Source organism: Prionailurus viverrinus, chromosome B2 (genome assembly GCF_022837055.1).
Source record: "Prionailurus viverrinus isolate Anna chromosome B2, UM_Priviv_1.0, whole genome shotgun sequence".
NCBI lineage: Eukaryota > Metazoa > Chordata > Mammalia > Carnivora > Felidae > Prionailurus > Prionailurus viverrinus.
The window spans coordinates 107,961,121-107,978,621 of record NC_062565.1 but is presented as its reverse complement, the minus strand read 5'-3'; the positions used below and the strand labels follow the sequence as shown (position 1 = coordinate 107,978,621).

Below are 17,501 nucleotides of genomic sequence, written 5' to 3'. Positions count from 1 at the left end.
CTTTATATGTTTCATGTTTTTATTGAAGTCTAATTAACATACAATTTTGTATTCGTTTCAAGTGTATAATATAATGTTTCACCATTTCTGTGCCGATCCTCATCTGTCACCAAACATGTTTACAGTCTTATTAACTATTTTCCCTATGCTGTACTTTTCACCTCCATGACTTACTTATATTGTAAGGGGAAGTATGTATCTCTTTAATCCCCTTTATCTATTTCACTCATCCTCCTACCCCTAATATTTAAAAAAATTGATGAGTGCCCAGAGTTAGCAGCTAGGATATTCTCATGCGTACTCAGAGGGACTATGTATAGGGACAAACCTTTTAGAATATAATTGGGAGGTGTTTATTAAATTTAAATATATACTTTATCACCTGGAAATTCCACTTGTAGGATTTTATTCTGGAGACCTACTCATGAATGTGCACCATTGTTTAGAAATAGCGAAACTTGAGACCAAAAAAATGATTAAATAAGTTACTCTACACCCACACACTGGAGTACTGTGCAACTGGAATGAGGCAGAACAACTAAATACTTCACTTTTTCATGAAACACAGGACATAGTAACATGTATAGTATACTTCCATTTATATTTTTAACAAGTTTGTCTAGTGACCATGTTACTAGGAAGTTTTAGGAGAGATTCCAGTAAATTGGTGATTGATGTTTATTCAGAGATAATAGTAGGATCTGAAGGAAGAGACAAATTCATTTCCACTGCATAATCTTTTGTTGTTGTTTTTTTTTTTTTACTTTTTTGCTATATGCATGTTACTTTCATGATTTTAAATAATTTCAGGATTACCATTGCAAAAGAAAAGTTTCTCACATTGAATAAATTGATCTTTATAAAAAACTAAAAAAATAAAAGGAAAATTAAAATGATCAGACCTGGCTTTTTCCTTGTAATTGTGAACAGTGTGGTTATTATAGACAAATCAGAAAAACAGAGCTCATGTTTTTCTTTGTCTTGCCCTCTTCTGCCTCAGTCTTTGCCATCTTCTTAAAAATAGCATCCGTACCCACCCAGCTGCTAAAGCCAAACAACAACAGCAACAACTAGAAATCATCCTTGATTCCTGTCTTCCCTCTTCTCCAAATCCAATACTTCTGACAACTCTTCCCTCCAGACAGAGCCCAAATCCCTCCACATCTGTCCATCTATTGGCACCTAGTCCAGACCACCATCTGTTTTTTGCCTGAATACCTGTTTGCTTGCTTACTTCCAGTCTTGCTCTCGTATAGTCTATTCTTCCCACAGTATCAAGAATGAACTCTAAAAATGCAAGTGAGAGATCATCACCTTCTTTGTAAAACCCTAGTGACTTTCCATTGCACTTAGAATAAATCCAAACGCTTGCTCTGGCCTTACAGTTGCCTTTATCAGCTTGCTAGTGTCCCTGTCACTAGAGTCCCCTAACTGATTATCCTTCAGCTACACACCCAGCCTCTTTCTCGCACACTTTACAGCATCCTGCCTACCTTAGGGTACTTTCAGGAGCCACTTCCCAGTCTTTGCTGATACGTTCATTTTTATCTCACTGGTCTCAGCTTGAAAATCTTCTCTCCAACATAGTCTTTCCAATAAACCCATCAAAAGAAGCTTCCGTGTCAGACTCTGTCACATCGTACTGTTTTATTTTCTTCTTAGTGCTTAACATTACAGGAGAATCATGCCATTTTTCACACTGACATTTCACACTGACTGCTATTAACTGAAGTAGGTAATCTTAAATTCCAAGAATGTGCATTTTCCCCATGGGATACAAGAGAACATTTTCATTTTGAATGGAGAGATGGGGATAGCCCATAAACATTGTTATTGTTCTTAAATTGGCATTCAAGAAACAAGAAGGCACTCATCAAAGCTGTAAGATTTATTTTGTAGCAAGAGTAGCCTCAATCCATAAATCCTTGGAATGCTTCTTCTAGTTCATTGCTTTATCTCACAGCAGTTCATTTCAGACCAGATCTATCTGGAAAGTCTGGTCTTAGTCTGACTTAGTCTTAGATGAATTTGTCCTAATTGACACCTCTTTCCTTCCATTCAGGATTCCTCTATTTCTCAGAGATTCTTTTAATGACATCACCAAACCCCATCCTCAGTGACTTAAGAACACTAGTGTTTGGGGCCTAATTACTACACAGAACTTTCTGGGCCAGCCCTGTACCCTTACTGCAATGTAAAGCTCAGAGTCCATTAGCCATAAGGTAAAAAAGGAAGGTATTTTTTCCTCTCTTTTTCGTTCTTCCTTTCTTTTTTATTTTTATTTCTTTAATTTTTAATTAAAAAAATTTAATATTTATATTTATTTTTGAGACAGAGGGAGACAGAGCATGAGTGGGGGAGGGGTAGAGAGAGAGGGAGACACAGAACCTGAAGCAGGCTCCAGGTTCTGAGCTGTCAGCACAGAGCCAACGTGGGGCTTGAATTCACAAACCATGAAATTATGACCTGAGCCTAAGTCGGACACTCAACCAACTGAGCAATCCAGGCGCCCCTCTAACTTTTTCTTATAGGTGAAATGGATGATTATCATTTTCAATTTCAAAGCACTATTTTGATGTTTTCATTTTAGCATTTTATAATGTTCTCTAAGAATTTACCAAAAGCTACAGTTTTTTGTGTCAGCACTCCTTTATTTCCTTAAAGGTAAAATAAGAATGATTGTATGGCCTCAAGATGCTAGACTGATGTTTTCATTTTTGCATTTTACATAGGTAGTGCACATTAAACAAAGATTTTTAAAAGCTACAGATATATCTGCCAACACTCATATATCTTCAATAGTTCTTCTAGATAATAGGTAGTTTTACTACCAAAGCTCCTCCAACTATTTACTCAATATTTTGAAACATTCTTAAATTTCAATATTAGCATCAGGAGGCTACCAAAAGTTCAGACTATGTAAACTACCCACTTTGATTATTCTCACTTTGTAAAAGTTAGTGTTGTTATATGTTTCAGTATCTTTTTCCTATAACATAAAGAATCTTAATTGCTTGAATATATATGAACACGTGAGTTAAAGTGACACATAAGAGTATCTATCAATATATATAAAATATTTTAATTATGAATAATAAACCTTGCTTAAAGTAATTCCTGAATTTTGTAAGGAACATATTGATTACAGTAATGTTAGAAATGGACTTGCTGCTGAAATATATAAATAAAACAATCATCAAATTATTGTACCTGTGTGAATATCTGTAGGGGTGGTGGGAGGAAGGCAGTAAAGAAACAGAATTGGATTTATTGTCTTTAGGTCTTATTCTCCGGTTAGGAAGATAAACTAAAGCATGTAAAAAGTTAAATAACAGAGAAGATGTCACAAGGCAGCAGATAGCTAATTATACACAGATGATCCTTTAGCACTGACTGCATTTATATAAGGATATCATTGAGGGCCACACAGAACAGACGCGGATTTCAACCACAGTGGCTCCTGTTCCGTTGAGAAGGATACCTGCCTTTATCGCTGAGTCTTCCTCAACCTTGTACTCTTCCTCCTTATTCTTACTCACCTCTTAGTTCTCTTGTCATAAGACAAGAGAATTTTTCCTAATCTTTATGTTCTTAAAACCTGAGTTGCCAAACTGTTTCGTAACACAGTATTCTACAGCCTCTAAACCATAAGTTGTAGGCAGAAGGCAGGGAAATGAGAATGAAGTCGTTTGATAGTTTTATTCTCCAGCATCTGTTCAGAGTAATCTCTGAATCTGTTTGTTCTTACCACAAGTTATGCATACTTGTTTGTGATAATTCTTTATGTAAAAGTTCAAAACCCAGAAAAACTACTATTTTAAATTATAAAGTGGTTTAATTGCCTACCTAGTTTCTTTTGGTTGGTTAGAGTTCTATTCGATGTTAAAAGAAGTAATTTGAATTTACATAATGCCTCTTAAAAGAACACATTAATTTTTGGCCCTGATCACCTAGACTCACCTATTTTCTTGAACTTTCTCACTGTTAACTCATCATTTGGGTATTTGAATAGTACTTGTAGTATTTAGCTACATTTTGCCAATACAGGCTCCTTAACTTAGCATTTATTTTATTTATTTTCCTTTAAAAAGAATCTATTGCCCACCCTGAAGTATGGTGATAAGTAATTTATTAAGCATCAGAGAATGAATCTTTCCCAATTACTCTCAAGTAGTTTAATATCTGGAAAAAACATACAGCGAGGATCTGTTGAACTTGGTAATGAAATATCAATGTGCTTTATATACCATACTAGTCAGAGGAAGCTCACTTTCTTTCATAAAAATTTAATTAGACCCACTTGATTTCTTTGCCAAAGACCTCTGAAGAATGCCCAAAGGAAAACCGGAATGGTTCTCCAAAAACTGTTTTGCTTCTACTCAGGTAACTGGACAAAAAGTTAATTGAGTTGCAGCTGATAACCCAGCCCTCCAAAATTTCAGAACAAACCATCTTGACCAGTAAGATGCTGGAAGGATAAGTAAATCTAATCAATCTCCAAGTAAAGCCAGACCCTCCCATACATGCTTACTGAGAAACCCCATTAATTTTGTTCAACTCCAGGGGAGCCTGGGTGGTTCAGTCAGTTGAGCGTCTGACTCTTGATTTCAGCTCAGGTCATGATCCCAGGGTTGTGGGCCGAGCCCTGAGTCAGACTCCATGCGCTTGATGCTTGAGATTCTCTCTCCCTCTTTCTCTCTCCCCCTCTCACAGTCTCTTGCTCCATCTAAAAACAAAAAAAGAAAGAAAAAGAAAAAAAGTATTTCAACTCCAAAGTCAGGTTGTTCTTTAGTAAATTGAGGATTTTTATTTCAATGATCCTTTTCTAAGCCTGTATTCCAGATGAAATCATTATCATTCCCAAAACTCTTGCTTATATATACTGTGCTTACAGAGAAAAGTTATCTGAAATTTGAAAATAAGGCAAAAAGGTGGGTATGCTATCATGTCATGTTAGGGTAAAAGATTATCTAGAAGATGGTATTGAATTCAAAGCACTATATACTATTGATTAAAGGTCCTAGGGTTAGTGAAGTTACATGTTCAATTGTAGAATTTTGATGAAATATAGATTTTGTAGAGATGCAAATATTTTGTCTGGTGGAAAAGATAATCCAAGAGTTACCGTTTATGATGCTGTTGTACATGACCTAGCATTGTGGGTAGACTAGAGGGGCTCTCCTAGCATTGCCTAAAAACAACCAGTTTCTCAAATGCTCCTTGATTGTTTTGTTATCTTACTGGTTCCTTTATTGAACCAATAAAATATTTGTCATCTGAAAAAACAGAAAACCTTAGCATGTTTCCTATAGTGTTTCATGTTTACGTTGTACATGTGCCACGCTCTCAATAAATTATGGTCGACTTACTGGCTCATTCTTACTTGACTTTGGCAAGATGTACCCCCAGAGTACTTATGTTTTAACCTGTTGAGCAAAATCATTTAATATTATCCTCTTATACTTCAGAATTTCTGCCAAAAACTAACGTTAGTTTTGGCATAATTGATAGTGAACTGTTCTTTCCCAATAGTAATTGCTCCATAGCTTCTGCTGTACCTTAAGATCAGTGGTGGCAGACTTGTAGCTTTCATGGGCCACATGAAATTTCCCTAATAATTGAGAGGCTGGCTTTAGGTTGCCAGTGTTTTTATTTCATAAAAAAAAATACCAAAACATAACCCTGCCTATTATCATCATTATTTCATTGATAAAGGAAAAGCTTAGCATCACAAAAGTGAGAAGGACATTAAAGTGGAATAAAAGACAATCATTTAAATTGAGTAAAATTTAGCTTTCATAATAATTTACTGCCCTGTCCTTATTTTTCTCATTTCACCATATCTCAGCTCTTAGAAATCACAACTTCAGATTACTTCAAGTTTGTGGTAGAAAACTTGTATCCAGACTAGAAAGGATATTTTTTTTCTTAAATTGTCTGTAAAAGGGCTTGTATGTGGTAACTCTAAATATAGGATTTTATTATTTAGCTACAAGTTAGGGGTAGGAGCCAAAGACATAGACCCTTCATTATTTTTTAAATTTCATTAAATGAAGCATATATTAAATACCTTTGTTTCTTGGCACTGACCTAGACTTTGGAATTAGACTTTGGGTGCTTTATGAATAAAGCATCTTAGAATATAGAAGGGAACAATCCTGGCCGTCCTGGTTACAGAAAGAGACTGAAGAACAGAATTTGAAGAATTAAAAGCCGGAATCTGCACTGATTTCATTTATCTTGATCCAGAGATGATCCATAGACCCATAGAATGAAAGGCAAATAAATAAACATAGCCAAATTTCACTGTATTATGAAACTGTATCCACTGTATTATGGATTAGATCTTAATGGATCTTAAATTATGTCTTAGAATGATGATATCTGTTAAACTCCTACAGTAATGAAACAGTTGTTTCTAAATCTCTGGCAAACTAATATTCGTTGCCATTTCTGAAGATGGAATATAGTATCCCCTATTCCATCCTGAGGTTTATTAGAAAGGTATCTGGCTATAAATGTTTATTTGTGGTTCTTCCATCCCCAGCTTTAAAGGACTTGATATAATGATTTACAGCAGATGAATTTAAGATATCCCAAGAGCTCTAGAGACTACCAAATGTGGCAAGATATAATAGGTCCACACTTTTAAGAAATAACTCTGTAAACAGTAGACATTTATACCTCCAATACGTATTCCCAAATCCATCTTCATTATCGGTTTCAACAATTAAATTAACATCTTCCAGCTGGAATCTGTGTAGACATTTTTGCGTGAAAATTAGTTAGCTTTAAAAAGAACTAGACCTACCACCAAATTATTTATAGTGACAAAAGTAAAATGAAAATAAAGTGGTTTCAATGTCTATCAATAAATGTATGTTTAAATAGACTAGAGTATAACTGACCCTCAAACAACATGGGTTTGACCTGCGTGGGTCTATGTATATGTGGATCTTTTTCCAATAAATACAGTATTGTAAATGTATTTTCTCCTTATGATTTTCTTAACATTTTCTTGTCTCTAGCTAACTTTATCACAAGTAAACAGTGTATAATACACATAACATACAAAATATGTTAATTAACTGCTTATATTATCAATAAGACTTCCAGTCAATAGTAGGCTATTAGTAGTTACATTTTAGAGGAGTCAAAAGTTATACATGGATTTTCAACTGAACAGGAGGTCAACCTAACCCCTGTGTTGTTAGAGGTTCACCTATATGTCCATTCAGTCAGGTACTATTCACTCAAAAACAATGTACATTGATGGGTATGGGAAAAGTCCATGAAGAATGTGATGTATGTTTAAAAGAACATGTAGAATATGATTTTTTTAAGTACAGTAAAGTAAATGTATGTGCATGCTCACACATCCTAAATGCACTACAATGCTTTCTAATCAGTATTACTAGCCTTTTAGGAGTGTTCCCCAAACCTAATGATAGGTTGCCCCAGTTTACCCAATAAGTGGATAGAAACTGCATTCAACTTATTTGCAATCTCTTGATAATGTTTAGCAAGGAGATCTTACTGAAAGGACAGCTGGAAAACAGAATTTTAGCATCTTTGGACATGTGGAGCAGATTATTTATGGAACTAGAGAGGCCTTCTCATCATTTACATTTTTTTTATTTTTTTAAATGTTTTATTTATTTTTGAGAGAGAGAGAGAGAGAGAGAGATAATTAGCAAGGGAGGCACAGAGAGGGAGGGAGACACAGAATCCGAAGCAGGCTCCAGACTCTGAGCTGTCAGCACAGAGCCCACCACAGGGCTCGAACCCATGAACCATGAGATCATGACCTGAGCCAAGTCAGATGCCCTACCGACTGAGCCACCCAGGCGCCCCTCACCATTTATATTTTTTGCAAACCCCAACCTCTGCTCCAATCCTACATAGTCAAATACAAGGACAGCAGTATTGACAGTCAGAATAAACTAAAATAATAAGTATTTAGTTTCAATTCTGTCAAAAGTAACTACCCATAAGAGGGAGCAAGGTGACTAATTTTAAAACATTGTTTTGGTCTTTGGTTAAGAAATTTAATGTGCATATTCTTTGGAGATTTAACCCACATGCTGCTGTTCAGAGGCAGTAAAGCATGAATAGTGAATTAATTCAATCAAATGGCTGCCCTTTATTAGCCATCATTTCCCTGTGGGTAGCCTTGAGGGAAGTAGTCCTCCCCAGCTGAATTTTGTATGGATGAGCTATAGTAGAACCTTGCCTAGTCCTAGAATGCCAGTCCCCTGGGATTATTAGTGCAACTCTCAGTGAGGTCTTAGATGACAAACTTGAAAGATCAGCATTGTGTGAATCTGTTCAGGAAGGAGGCATTTGTAATAAGTGAAGCTGAAATTGCTTAATCTCAAAATCAATTAGCTTTGGGAATACAGTTAAATGAAACAATCGTTCATGAACTTTTCTAATTATTCTTTCCTAATTTGTGCTAAAATCCAAAAGGAATAATATTGGATTATCTGCCCTTTTGAATTAAATATCCCTGTGTGTCTCTCTATTTGCATGCATAAGTAACGCTTTACCATAATATACAGAATGTGGGGAATTTTTTTTCTTCCAAAACTTGCTAACTCCATAGCCCAAAGGAATAAAACATATTCTGGACTTTGAACTTGAAGGGCATTTGTTTACTGATCAGCTAATCAGAAATTATTCAGGCAAGAGTCCTCAAGACAATAGTTTATTGGCCCATTTCCCATTGTGCATAGAACAGCAAGCAGTAAGGAAGAGTAGATTGAAAGTCATAGCTAATCAAGACTGTATAACTATGTAATGCTTTGTTTATATATTCATCTGGCAATTTTTTAGAATCATCTCAGTTCTGTAAATGCTTTATTTGTTTCATTTGATTATAGTAAATAGCCAAATGTATTTTTTTAATGATCTAAACTATATCCGGGCAAACATATCACTTTGGGTACCTCAATTTAAGATTACTTTGAAGAGATATGCCATCAATCCAGAACAACCCTCCAGCTACTTGATTCATTACAAGCTCTAGGAGGAGTCAGCAGCACTCCCTGGGATTCAAGTGTGAATAGATTAGCAATATTAGAATGATAGTTCCTTTCTCTGGATATTAGCCATTCCCAGGAGAGAGGGAAAAAAAGCATAATGTCCACTGCTTATGAGAGCTATGAGGTCAGTAAATAATTATACCTTCTTGTTTTTTATTGCAATAGGATGTGGGAGTATATTAACACTGTTTAATAAACTACACTCAAGTTGTACTCTCTAAAACAACAGAATAGTATTTCACATTTTCAAAAGAATCATAGTGACTCAGCTTTTAAAGACATGTTTCTAGTTGTGATTGCCAAAATCAGTTATTTTTTGTTGTGATGTTTTATCTTTAAGGAATTATTACCTTTGTAGAATACTGAAAATTTTAATTAAAAAGAATTTTTTTCAATACATTGAAAGATATGTATTAAATAATACTCCAATTTAAAATAGAAGAACTGGGGCTTGGAAGAAACAGAAGTAAGTAAAATTAGAGTAGTACAAAAGTTTGAAGTTCTGTTCCAGGATTCTTTGAACCACATACTTGGCAGCTTCCCAAATCACGTTAATTGCCTTTTTGTGTATACATTTCCATATGCTGACTCATCATTTGACTTATAATGGTTATAATGCAATCATTATAACAAGATTGGGAATATTTAAATATTCTTCCCTTTTATGCTTACCTGATGGAACTAATAGTTTCTGAACACAAACTGTTATTTTGTTTTTAAATATTTTTCTAAAGTATTATTAGTGTTTAGAAAATAGATAAAGATAAAATAAAGAACACCATGACTGCCTTTAAAATACTGTGATAACAGAACTGAAATTAAAGACATTTTAAATCCCCTACTCTCTCAGATGAGACTGATCTTGACCCAGAGGTCTAGAAAGCTTTAGTGTTTGGAATCATGGGATGCCCAGGGTATCCTGACCCCCAGATCAAAGGAGCAGAACTCTCAGAGCCTGGAGCCTGTTTCCGATTCTGTGTCTCCCTCTCTCTCTGACCCTCCCCCGTTCATGCTCTGTCTCTCTCTGTCCCAAAATAAATAAACGTTGAAAAAAAAAAATTTAAAAAAAAAAAAAGAAAAAAGGGGCGCCTGGGTGGCGCAGTCGGTTAAGTGTCCGACTTCAGCCAGGTCACAATCTCACGGTCCAGGAGTGTTCTATGAGTGTCCAAAACTGGTTCTGATTCAGTACACATTTGCAGTACAAACAGGCAGCCAGTACACACATTTTTTAGCTGTTGTGTTTTTTAGCTGTACCCCGTACACACATTTTTTAGCCATTATGGCTTATGTTGTGTGCCCCACACTCTTCCCCAGACCAATCTCTAGTCATTGCGGGTTTGCCTAAGAAAAGGTAAGTGACCTTATTAAATACCTAGATAAAACGATACTCTCTCTGGCTTCCTGAAATCCCTCTCTCACTTATATTCAACAGCCAGCACAACTATTGATCTTACAGTTTTACTGAAATACATTAATTCTGTAGGTTGAAAGAATGGTAATCAAAGCCATTCTTTCATATAAACATACCATGTATTCTAAGCCCAGCTTTCTTCCTGTTAGCGTGACATATCCTTTGCTAATGCTTTTACTGTTCTTGCTTCCTATATAATTAAACAGTGATAGAGAAGTGTGCTGATTTCCTTCTGATATGAATGTGCAAAGGAGAAAGAGGGAAGATATATAATCCTTTTTAAATCTTAACTTTTTTTAACATATTGAAATTTTTTCAGTGTGTCTCTGATTTTCTCTTAACCACATTAATAGCAGGGAACAAACACATGGAAACAAAAGTAATTTGAATTTTAGATTAGTACATATATACTACTTGAGTTTCCCAGGTGAGAGTGCTGCCACACCCTCATACCCTGAACTGAAAAGAACCAGTCTTTGAAGATCTGGAAACTGGGCTGCATTCCTAGCACATTGTCTTTTTCCCCCTCTAGGACAAAGTCCTCATTCACTCTTACCTTGATATTGTGGCTTTGATTTTAATAGTTTCTATAGAACATAGAAACTTTTGCTTTTGCTTCATTAGGCTTATTGACTCTGGTCAGTGATGGAATGGTTGGAATTTAAAAACATATGACAACAAACTAATGACCAATTACTATGTGCACTTGCCATATGTTAATAAAATTTGAAAGTAGTTGTTCATCCTATTTGGATGATTGGCTATTGCTTTCGTCTAAGCCAGCCATGAAAATAGAAACTGATTTACATTCCTAGAACTTAATAAATGTAAGGCATTTTAAAAAATAAATAAATGTGTGATTTTCAGACCTCTTTTATTTCTGTTTACTTTTTTATTATGTTTACTATAAACCTGTGTTAGAAGATAAAATCTAGGTTTTGCTCTAAAAAGAAACAGAGCAGGGAGGAAATCTAGGGGACACCAAGAGCAGTATTCAGATGGAGTCAACTTGGAAAGGGAGGAAAGTGAGAAATCCATAAGCCTCCAAGACCTGGCCCAGATTGAACTTCGTAGCCTTCTCTTCCTTTCCCTCTACTCACCAGTATCAGGAGCTTCTTCCAGTTCCTGGCTAGCCCTTCTGTGTACTCTCAATATGCGGATGCTCCCTCTCACCATTCTTCCTCACTAAATCTCATTCATTCTTCAAGAATGACTGGGGAGTCTCCTGCTTAAGAAGTCTTCTATGCCCCTCTGCCATGTAGGATTATATGTCCTGGCTCTCAGGTCTCAGAGACCTTTTCACACAACTATCCTGGCACTTACCATATTTAATTGGAATTATCTATGCCTAGGTCATTCTTTCATATTATACTATAAGGTCTTTAAGGAAAGATTGATCATAATCATCCTTTAACCCAATGCCATACATAGTCCCTGGCAAATGGTAGGCATGTAATAAATCCACATTTGAACAACAACCAAAACGTGGGTTTTCAGCTTTATCCAAGGGGATTTATTGGTAAAATCCTTGACTTGACTCTTTATTTCAAATATCATGTAAGTCTTGATGTTTTAAATGGTGCCGCAAAAATACACTGTGCCCAAGAGTCTGACCATGTCTCCAAAGTTATTTTATGTGTATTTGTATGTATGTTTATTTAGGATTAACTCTTTTTAGAAACCATTTCTCCCAGATGAGCCATGAGGCAATAATTTGGGGAGCTCATGCCTTTTGACCTCTTTCAGACTTGAATTTCATAATTGTGTTGAACACAGATTAAATGGGTCAGAGAATAAGTGAGTGCTCTGGAAAATATACTTAGAAAATAAGTAAAATAGTGTAAGGGAAAACAAAAGAAAGTAGTAAGTGGAGGGAGGGTTTGGGGAAAGATTCAGTGAGTTTATAACCAATGAATCAATGAAATGTATATCAAAGAAAAACTTTAAATATAATGTGAATGTCTATAATAGTCCATGGAATCTTAGGCTGAAATTAATTAAAATGTTGGAAGGCTTTATGTGGGATTTGGGATATGTTTATATTCCACTTGGAATGGGTATGTATCTCTATATGGCACCTGTTCCTTCCAAAATATTTGTCTGTTCATCAACAGCAAGGACATAGCAACTTTTTTCTGACTGAAGTCTACATTGATTTTCAATTTGTAGGTAAGAGTCAAAGCCTGAAACCAATAGCCAAAGCCAACAATGCTGGATATTTTTAAATATCCAGAGTGGACTATCAGCTGAGATGCCATTATTCAAAAGCTGTCTCTTTCACTTCTGTTATTTAGAGCTGCAAAAATTGGCATTAGTCTGACCCATAACTCTTCAATCTCCTCTCTTCTTTAGTGGGATTGGAAGGAACTGGCCCTGGGCCTCAGGAGGCAGCAGTATTTTGGCAGAATTCGGAACTCTGCATTTGGAGTTTCTACACTTGAGCCACTTATCAGGAAACCCCATCTTTGCCGAAAAGGTGAGATCCTCCAATACACCTTGCATTGCAAAGCTGCACTTGTGAGAAACAATATCCTCTCCTGGATGATTTAGTAATTTTGGATGTGGAAAAGAACAACCAAGTTTAATATAGTTCTTTATGATGTTTTGTTACATGCGGCATTTCATTTTACCAAACAGTAATCCTGCAGCCTTTTTATGGCATCTTCTAACTCTGTGTGAGGCAGCCTGTGATACATGTCTGCTTCTCTATACCTCAAGCAAGTCTCTTCACCTCTCTGAATTTTTTCCTTATCTAAAAATATATAGGTGTTGTGTGGGACTATATGAACCACGTATGTGACTTTTTAAACTCAAAATATAAATTAAATTTGAGGTAGCAATTGAATCTATTTCTAATTTGCAAGAAACAAACCCATAGATATTTGGGTAAATTTATATTCAGCCCAACACTTCTGCCCTAAGCTTTCACCCCATCTCTCAACTCCCCTTTACAGCAAGATTCCTTGGGAGGGTTGTCTCTGTTATCCCCTCTTCTTGTGTCCCACTATCTTGAACACTTTCCAGTCAGCTTTTCTCCCTGCCACACCCATCTCAGTGACCAGTGAGCTCCACATTACCAGGTCTGGTAATTATTCTCACCTCCCAATTTCATCACCCTCTCAGCATCTGATGCACTTGCTCACTTCTCCATGAGACACTGATGGGGCTGCAAGCTTATGGTGTTATCCTGGTTTGCCTCCTTCCTCAGTGGAGTGCTCCTTCTCAGCCTCCTTTGTTGGATCTTCCTCAGCACCCCAATCTCTAAATATCCGAAAGCCCCAGGACTCAAGCCTGGGCCTTTTTATGTTCACTCTCTACATTATTTCATCCAGTCTCATGGGTCTACATGCTATCTATGTGCTGTTGACTCCAAATTTGTAATTCCAGTCCCAACATGTCCCAGACTCTCCAGCATTTCCACTGAAAGATCTAAAAAAGAGCTACTACTTAAAAAATGCCTCAGACTCAACCCCCAGACCTGTTTCTACCTCAGTCTTCACTATCTGAATAAATGAACACCTCCGTTTACCCAGTGGTTCAGACCACTAATCGGAGGTCATCCAGGCTCAGGCTCCTCTCTTTTTGATAGACCTTAGGTCGAATCCATCAGGAAATGCTTTGGCCCTGTTCTGTGACTCTGCTGCTACCCTGTTCCAGGGATCTGTCTTCTCTCACCTGAACTCCGCCATACCCTCAGTCACGCCCATCCTGCAAGAGCACCAGACTTAAATGGCTTCCCGTCACGCTCGAAATAAGCCCTCATTTTGGCCCACAAGGCTTGCATGTGGCCCTGGTTACCTTTCTCCTCTGCTTTCTGACATTCTCCCCTTTGCTTCTTCACCTCCAGCCTCAGTGGTCTTGCCAAACCCACTTTCTCCTCAGGGCATTTGTACTTGCACCTCCCTCTGCCTAGGTTGCTCTTCCTCCAACTTCCCGCATGGTTGTTCATTTGATTCTTTAAGTTCCTGCTCAAATCCCCTCACGTCAGCCTCCCCGGCCATCCCTGACTCAGCGTGCAGCCTCACCACCTCACATCAGTCTGTCTCACTACTCTCTATAATTTTTTCACAGCCTTTATCACCACCTTGACATATTTATGTGTTTATTATCTGTCTCCTCCCACAAGAATGCAAATTCCAAGAGGGTAATGACTTTGTTTATCCACTGATATATCCCTAGTTCCTTCTATAGTGTCTGGCAGATCAGTGTGACTGTATTCACTTACTGAGATTATTTTTGTAAGCCAGTGGCGACTTTGTGCTAATTCTAAATTCTTTCCTAACATGGAAAAATGTAATGAAGAAAGAGAAGAATGGCACCAGAATTGTTTTTTAGATTTTCATAGTAACATTTCATTTTCTGTTGTAGGTAATGAATATTCGAACAGTGCTGAACAACCTGGAAAAACCACAAGGCCTTTATCCTAACTATCTGAATCCCAGTAGTGGACAGTGGGGTCAATGTAAGTCAAAAGATTAGACTTGTTTTAGCTCTTTATGGTATCCAGCACTGTTCTAGTAACAGAGAGAAGGAGCACAAAAAAGCACAAATCTTTTTGAGGAATGTTTCGAAAAGGGGAAAGTGGGCATGGTTCCTTTCATGAGTCTGTTGTAAGACAGACTGTGTTACCAGGGAACTAGGTGGCTTATTTTTCCTGGGTAACTGTGAGCATGATGACATTGAAGCACATTTAAATTATTAATCAGGAAGGGAAGATCTGATCAGGTTGTGTGGGGATGTTAGCCTATAACAAGCTGGTCATGTGGATAGAAGAAAAAATTGTTCCTTTGCGCTATTAACTATTAACGTTTTGTACAAGAGTAGCTGGATCATTCTACTTTGTAGCGTTTTCTTTTTTTCTTTTTTGGCTACAAGATGAGAGAGGAACCTGAATCTTTAAGGGTTAGGAAATTGAAAGAGCAAACAGGGTGTTTTCTCTACTTAATTTTAAGCCAGCAGATAAAGGTTTCTTCCCAGTAGAATTATCTTCAGATTAGGAGAAAGTATTATGCAAGAAGCCTTCACTTCAGATCCCTTAAGGACTTTGATCAGTGTTACGAAGACTCAGAGTAGTTGAAAGAAATGTTCTTAAGTTGATTTGGAGAAAAAAACCTGGTAGATTAACGCGGCAACTAAGAGCAAGTGCAGAATACTAAGTGAGGTGCCTAACTGTGCTGGGGATATTAGCAATGCCTTACAATTTAATTCTAATTTGAGTATTTTCTTTATATTGAAAATTATATTCTTAGATGATTATGCCTCACTGTTACTTTAGAAGTACTTTTCTCAAAGAATAATTTAGTAGGGGAAAAAATGTGCTAAAGTCTGTGTTTGTAATGCCTATGGAAGATAGGCATCTCAATGCTGTTGAGACCACAAGACCATAATCATGGTTGCCACTTAACCTAAGTGTGGTCTACATATACTGGACCTTTCAGGAGGTCCACAAGGTCAGAGCTATTTTTATGTTAATACTAAGGCTTTCTGCCACCTTCACTGTGCTGATATTTGCACTTCTGTTGCAAAAGCAACGGTGGGTAAAACCACTGAAGCCACAGAGAGAACCATGGTAGAGGAGCCAGAGAGTACTAATCATGGTATTCCTCATCGACAATAAGAAATAAAAATATGCCAGAGGCACTTATGAATAGTTTTAATGAAAAAAATTACCTGTTAAGTTTATTTATTTATTTTGAAAGAGATGGAGACAGTGCAAGTGGGGGAGGGGCAGAGAGAGTGGGAGACAGAGAATCCCAAGCAGGCCCCCTCACTGTCAGCACAGAACCCATGGGGGACTTGAACTCATGAACCGTGAGATCATGACCTGAGCCAAAATCACAAGTCAAAAAAAAATTATTGAGTCTGGTAAATCTCAGCCATTGAGTACACTTCTTTGCTGCATAATAGAAAATAGTGTTTGCCGCATAGAAAAGCACTTGTGTGATTGTTCGAGTTGCAGGCTGAACCAGCCATCGATTGCTCCGTGCAGTACCATTTTTACTTGAAAGAACAACTGAAGACACACTTTGGTTGTTCAGAATTGGGTAACTCGTAGACATGTTCTCAAAAACGAGCCTGTCACTTCAAAGAAAACTGATGGTGTCGGTGCCATGACAGAATTTGAGTTTCTAAATGAAAATTAGAATTTCAGGAAATGTGTATATGCCGCCATGACCTTGATGCCTTTAACCAATACTTAGAGACATTTATGATGAGATTGGTGTTCATATTAATAAATACAGTTTTTGGATACTGTATAGTGAACTGTGTCAGCATTCAGAAGATCCACATAATTCAGTGAACCAGTATTTTCCAAATGACTAATGCATGCAATTACAAAATCATGTCAGAAAGAAGATCCATTCAAAGTGCAAGATAGACCAATGGATTTTAATGTAACAGTACAAAAATTCATTGATGTGATTTCTAATTCCACCTTACAACCAACCTTTAAAACATTTTTAACCTTTGGGGCACCTGGGTGGCTCAGTTAAGCGTCCAACTTCGGCTCAGGTCGTGATCTCACAGTTTGTGAGTTCAAGCCCCACATCAGGATCTGTGCTGACAGCTGGAGGCCTGGAGCCTGCTCCGGATTCTGTATCTCCCACTCTCTCTGCTCCTCCCTGCTTACACACTCTCTCTCTCAAAAATAAATAAAGATTTTAAAAAAATTTTTTGACATTTTTAACCTTTAAAAAATGATTTGTCAAGTTTTATTTTAGTATCAGAGAAAAAGATCCATACTTATCTAGAAAGATTCTTTAAATACCTTTCCCTTTTCCAACTATGTAACTGTGTGAGGCTAAACTTTCTTTGTGTATTTCCACCAGAATGACATACAGTAGTGGACTGAATATACAGCAGATATGAAAATCCAACTGTCTTCTGGTATAGCAAAAATTTAAAAGATTTTCAAAAATGTAAATCAGTGTCAGTCTTTTCACTGATTTTTTTCTTTTGTAAAATATAACATGTTTATGAAAAAAACTTTGTTAATATAATGGTTGTATTATTTTAAATGAATAAAATATTTTTAATTTAAATAT

General features: G+C 36.7%; 1 protein-coding gene across 1 annotated transcript in view; it reads left to right on the top strand.

The window, feature by feature from the left end:
- The window catches only part of MAN1A1 (mannosidase alpha class 1A member 1), a 163,669-nt gene that overhangs the window by 122,863 nt on the left and 23,305 nt on the right, over positions 1–17,501 (top strand). The window contains exons 7-8 of the mRNA XM_047857814.1: positions 12,808–12,931; positions 14,824–14,917. Of these exons, the coding sequence (XP_047713770.1) occupies positions 12,808–12,931; positions 14,824–14,917 (218 nt within the window). The remainder of the gene's footprint in view (positions 1–12,807; positions 12,932–14,823; positions 14,918–17,501) is intronic.